At 35.4% G+C, this 6,468-nt stretch overlaps 1 protein-coding gene across 1 annotated transcript; it reads left to right on the top strand.

The window, feature by feature from the left end:
- Window positions 1-400: 400 nt before the first annotated feature.
- LOC131425600 (uncharacterized) lies at window positions 401-2,337 on the top strand. The gene is made up of 5 exons (XM_058587623.1): window positions 401-429; window positions 482-581; window positions 1,264-1,599; window positions 1,722-1,839; window positions 1,907-2,337. The coding sequence occupies exons 1-5, from the start codon at window positions 401-403 to the stop codon at window positions 2,335-2,337; spliced, it is 1,014 nt and encodes a 337-aa protein (XP_058443606.1).
- Window positions 2,338-6,468: the final 4,131 nt, after the last annotated feature.

Below are 6,468 nucleotides of genomic sequence, written 5' to 3' on the forward strand. Positions count from 1 at the left end.
AGTTACAATTTAATCTTCCAAAATATATTCCAGATAATAAATTCACGGATGTATCGTTGAAGTTTCTTGATGCAGAAAAACTAAGTGCAATGGGCATCGTTGCCATCGGGCCGCGACTAATTGTTTTATCAGTTGTAGATAAATTGAATAAATGGAACGATCCTATGAGCGAAGATATTCAATCGTCGGCATGTAAATCAATACCTGAAAAAAAGGAGGTAATGGTAATCGAAAAAATACTCCTATTTTGTTATATAAAGTTACAGAATAAGTTTCCTAGGTACGTGAAATACTGGAGTGTAACAAAAAATTTCGATCTATTCTTTATGAGAAGCTAGACGCACAAATAATTCCTACCGATACAGAAATAAAACTAATGATTCGTATTTTATATGCCACTATGGTAGAAAGATTAATGCATGATTCAATGTAAGTATTTGAATCTTTATGTTTCTCTTATTCATTTCATTCATTTCGACAGATACCCAACGACCGAGGAGAAAAAGATGCTAGCAATAAAAATATTGCTCCAGTTCCCATTTTTATGTGCAACAAGAAGAAGTACAGGAGCACCAGAATACGTAATGCATACTTACAAAATTCATGTTAATTTGTTTGACCGAGTCTTTCATTATTTAAACTACGTTAAATATTTAACCACGAAAGTATAAAGCAGAAACACTGATACCACTGACAGCAGGCAGCCGTTTGAGACAGTTCAGGAATCGCTTTTTAATAGAGCTTAAGCAAAAATGAATTCTAGATCATCATTAGAAAAGGTCTCAAGTACAAATGAAAGTTTCTCCTTGACTATTTTCTCTGTCAATTATTCCGGCAGTGATTTCCAAAAACTTCTACAGTTCAGATCGAAAGTTGATGGTTTTGGTGATTATTGTAAGTGAAGTATTGAATGTAAAGATTGCCGATTGGATCGTAATAATCAAAAGAGAAAGGATACAAAGAGAAACTGCCATTAGCACTTGTGTTATTTTCTAATGTTTATCGTCACTGTTATCTCTGTTATCACTTGTATTTACATCCAGGCAAAAAAAAACGAATATAAATATAGAACCAAATAGGGAAATGAATATTGTAAGATATACGTTTAATAATCCAATGAAAATTACTACATAGTTTCTCCTTAGAATGTTTTGCTAATAACTTAAGGTTAGACACTGAGGCTTAAGAACAGTACAGTCAAATAATTTGTGTAATGTGTTGTGATTGTTAGTTGAGTGTATTTTAACGTAGATTCATTTCTAGTCCCTATTTTTCTGGAAAAACGGTGGCCAAGGACCAAAACATGAACACACCGGATTAATTCATACTCACTTGAGAAATTCTTGCAAGAATTTATTACCTGAACAAAGGAAATTCACCCATTCTAAGAAAGTGGTAAAACACGTCGGAGTTTGTACGGAAATTATTGACCTAGCTGAAATGTGCGCAAAGTTTGGAGCTACTTCAGCAAACTATTCTACTATTTCGAAAATGATGAGTGATGTTCATGATTTGCATATGATGCTACTCAACGAGAAAAACGATATGGCTAAGATACTACTCGTTTTACCACATTTGACTTCTTACAATGGGAGAATGGTAATTATGACTAATAATTGCTTATTATATTTTTAGGCTCAATTCCACTTCCTTTTATCATTTCAATAATTAAGTACATTTTTGGTTCGATATTCCTTTTGATTGCTTGAATATTTTTTTAGATTCATATGGCATATGAGCGCATCCATGGTACCAGCTTCAATCAGAAAGTTGACTTGAGAAAAGTATTCGCCAAAGGTCTCATGCACAATCAGCATGCTTTTAAAGAAGTTTCGGATGGTAAGCAGATATGACTGAAAATAAAGAACGAATCAAACCTTATTTGAAACATTTGTTATTATTGCAGATTACATAAGAGGATGTCTTCGTATAATGATTAAATTAACTCGCAAGGGCATAAAGTATAAGGAAACAATGGAGCCGAATATTGGTATAGAAACTGAACTAGCAGCTCCATTAATTAGATGGATTTCTGACTCTCAATCGATCCAGGATTATAACGCTCCTGTATCGCATATTTTTTGTCAAAGCGAAAAGTTTTTTGTATATCTATCTCCTTGTGCCATTATTCCCTGTGGAAAGGAATCAATTAATGCTATCGATACATTCTTTAGATCGTTCGCAGTGTTTAATTTGCGAATTCCGGTAAATTTATTAAAAATTGCAGATTTCCTGGACGTGTTTGCCTACAAAATTAAATCATACAGTAATCGTTCGACCGTACAGAATTTGTGTTCTTTATTCATTGAAAGCGAAAATGCAGAAAAATTATTGTAACGTGCAGGTTTCGTAAATTTGACACTAATAAATGGTTTAAAATTACCCACTGGTTGCAAATACTCTAAATTATTGCTTATTCCATTTCTTCTCAAGTTTCCAGCACTGAGTACTTTTTCACCCATTTTCTCCAACTGAAATCTGAGTGTAAAATTACCCATATTTTGACATATACGGACAGTACTCACTTTTGAATAGAGGTCTTTTACACATTAAATGAGTTTTCCCAGTTTTGTCCGATATGGGTAGTATAGTACTCATTTACGAGTACTTTCATTTAACCGTGTATATAAAAAAACAATTGAGATCCTCCCTATTTCTATCGTAAAATTAATTTTTATTCTGAAATTAGCTCTCTGGGGAAAATTGTTTGCCGTGAATACATCTAGTTGTATTCATCGTCTCAATTTTTGCTTCATGCCAAGGAAATGAAAATGTATATAATAAAATTTTCTGTTATATGACATAACCAAAAAACGTATAAAAAGTTAGTGTCTAAATATTTTGGAATCGATTTGCATCGATGACGATGGTTTAAAGTAGCCCACATTATCAGATCCGAATGGATTCCGAATCAGCGAGAAATTTTCATTCGGAATTTCATGTGGAAATCATAATGGATTCCGAATCAATTCCAACTCCAGTGCAACAACCGATTCCGAATGAACCGGTTCGCCTACAACCGGTTGATTCGGAAATCATTCGGAATTGAGTGAGAAGATGCGGACTGAATTGTCAATTCGTCTTCTTCTTCTTCTTTCCTGATTTTGCACGTTTTCGTGCTGATTTTCAGTTTATTTTTAAACGAAAACATTATATAACTCAATATACAAATTTAAATCTTCATGTTTTTCGGAGATACAGAACTAGTAAATAACCAGTTCTTCTTAGAATCCCAACATAAACTATTGAAATTCGCTGGAAATTATCAAAAACGGCCTACCTTAGTCAGCATCATCCATTCCTCTAGCTGGAGTGTAGTGAAATGGCTTAAGTCGCTTAAATTTCACACTAACACATTCATAAAATGAGCGAATATTCAATGACATTTATAATGTCACTGTCAATTAGGTTGATCGAGCAGCCAACTCAGGCAAAAATTCTAGCACTGAACCGATCGAGCACTTAGAAATCATGCAGTCGAGTAAGAATTCATTGCTCATTCCGTCATTTCGATAATGTGGGAGTGAGCGTCATTTTATGCTCGTGTTAACTACTGGGTATGTATGAATATTTGAATAGAATCATTCATTCTAGTCCACATTGTCTCAAAGACGAACTGGACCTCGTTATTGAAACGACGGAATTAGCAATGAATTCTTAATCGACTGCTCGTTTCAGGGTTCTCGATCAACCCGATTGACAGTGACATTATAAATGTCATTGATATTTCGCTCATTTTATGAATGTGTTTGTGTGAAAGTTAGGTGACTTGCGCCATTTCAATACATTTCAGCTAGAGGAATCGATGATGCTGATTAAGATAGGACTTTTTGTTAATTTCCAGCAAATTTCAACCGTTTATGCTGGAATTCTAATGTCGTTTTCGTTTTTAAAATGCACTACACTGGTGTAGCGAAAGCTGCACTGAAACCGTTCGTTTTTGCCAAATGCACTACACCAGTGCTACACTTTTTCTGCACCGATACCACTGGTGTAGCACTCATCAAAAGTTTGGTGTAGCTCTGTGCAATGGAATCATGTATTGTAGTCAATGGTTACTGTTTATGTTGTCGTCATTTTTGTTCGTTTATTCATGCCTCAGTGTAGCACTGCACCGGTGTAGTGCAAATTAAAAACGAAAACGCCATAAGAAGAACTGGTTATTTACTAGTTTTGTATATCCGAAAAACTGAAAATCAGTACAAAACGTGCAAAATCGGGAAAGAATAAGAAGAAATAGAATCGATTGAAGGTGAAACTTATTCGAAATCGGTCGTTGCACTGGAGTCCTATTAGATTCGGATTTCATACTTAATTCCACGTGAAATTCTGAATGAAAATTATTCGCCCACTTGAATTTGATTCGATAATTCAGGTTCATGATTTAATTCCAGAAACAAGGTCCAATAACCGGATCCAGAATTCAGTTCCTGAATTTAGGTCCAGAATGCAGGTTTAAAATTCGGCTCTGGAACCCAGCGTTTAAATCCAAAATTTCGTAACAGAATCTAGATCCAGAATTCTGGATTAGAGTTCAGTTCTTGAGCTTCAGAAGGTTCTGAATTCCGGTTCAGAATTCATATTCAGAACTCACGTTCAAAAATTAGTTTCAAGATTTTGTTTTAGAATTCAGGCTCAGAATTCAATTCCTGCATCGAATTCCAGAACTCCGACTAAGAAGACAGTTCCAGGAACAAGGTTCAGAGTTCAGATCTAGAATCCATGTTCAAAACTCAGATTCAGAATCTAGTTTCATTATTCAAAATCTAGTTTCAGAATCCTGGTTTGAAAAGTTCAGGTCCAGAATCTAGGTCTAGAATGCAGGTTTTAAATTCAATTCTAGTTTAGTTCAAAATTTCCGCAATAGATCTTGAATTCAGGTGTAGAGTTCTGTTGCAAAACTCCAGAAATTACAGAATCCCGGTTCAAAGTTTACATTCAGAATTTTAGTTATGGCTCAAAACTTATGGCTCAGAATCCAGATCCAGAATCCAGGTATTGAAGTAATTTTCAGAATTTAGGTTCATAGTTCAGTTCCAGAGTCCAGGTTCAAAATTCTGTTCCAGAACTCCGGTTTTGGATATAGTTCCAGAATCAAGGTTTAGAATCCATGTTTAAAATTCAGGTTCAGGACCTAGTGCCAGAAGTCAGTTCCATAATCATGATCTAAAATCTAGTTCTAGAGTCTAAAAAAATTTAGGTCCACAGTTTAGTTCCAGAATCCAGGTCTAGATCACAGGTTTTAAATTCAGTTCTAGAACCCAGAGTTTCGTTCCGAAATTCCATAGCAGAATCTAAATCAAGGGTTCAGCTTTAGAGTTCAGCTCCAAAACTGCAGAAGTTCCTGAATCCCAGTTAAGAATTCACACTCAGAATTCATGTTCAAAATTATGGCTCAGAATCCAGATCCAGAATCCAGGTCTAGAAGTAAGTTTCCCAATTCAGTTTCAGAACTCCGACTCAGAATACAGTTTCAGAATCAGTGTTCAGAATCCATGTTCAAAATTCATGTTCAGGATCTAGTACCAGAAACTAGCTCCAAAATTTTATTTCGAAGTCTCGGTTAAAAAAATCCAGGTCCACAATTTGGGTTCTAGAATTTAGGTTTAGAACGCAGGTTTTAAATTCCGTTTGGTTCCGAAGCTTCATAGCAGAATCTGGATTCAAAACTGTAAAAGTTCCAGAATCCCGTTTCAGAGTTCATACCCAGACTTCATGTTCATGGTTTAGATTTATAATTCAGGTTCAGAGTTCATTCATTTATTACTAGTTACTCATAATTCCGAGTGGTTATGAGGCAGTACTTATACTAGGTAGTCGAAAGCTCTAACTTCACATCGAAGTGTGCTGTTTGAAACATACATGACAGGTTGCCACGCAACACGGTCGAAACGAGTCAAAAATGTAGCTATATTATTTTCTTCATACGGCTTTCCTTGATTACCTTAGGATTTGGCGGATGAAAAATGTTTTTTCTCATAAATTGTTATCGTTTATTTTGAAGAAATTTGAACCTTACTCTCGATAGAGCCATCGGTCACTGTTTAAATGGTACAAGGCGATTGCATGAGAAACAATCATTCCGCCGGCAGTTTCAAAAGGTGGCACACCGGTAAAGTTCCAAAGGCTAATTAAAATCACGATTATGTCATGTAGAGAAAAAGGCACGTACAAATTCCAGAGAGCCAAGTCCTTCGCAAAAGCAAATACAGTTAGTATGAATAATAATAGTCCAAAGTACAAACACACATAAAAGTCGGGTGTCGGTTTTTGTTCGGTTCTCGTTTGCACGGCAATTTACTTCTGCTTATTTGAATTGTGACCGGTAACCCGGAGCTCATACTATGTTCTAGGATGGGAAAATCGCTCGATTTTAATGGTTGTTACACTTTTTTCTTTTTGTTTTTCGACCAAACTCGTAAAACTGAACAGCCAGACACTTCGTGCACAAAATAGTACAGTTTTTGG

Source organism: Malaya genurostris, chromosome 1, assembly GCF_030247185.1.
Source record: "Malaya genurostris strain Urasoe2022 chromosome 1, Malgen_1.1, whole genome shotgun sequence".
In the NCBI taxonomy this organism is placed as follows: Eukaryota; Metazoa; Arthropoda; class Insecta; order Diptera; family Culicidae; genus Malaya; species Malaya genurostris.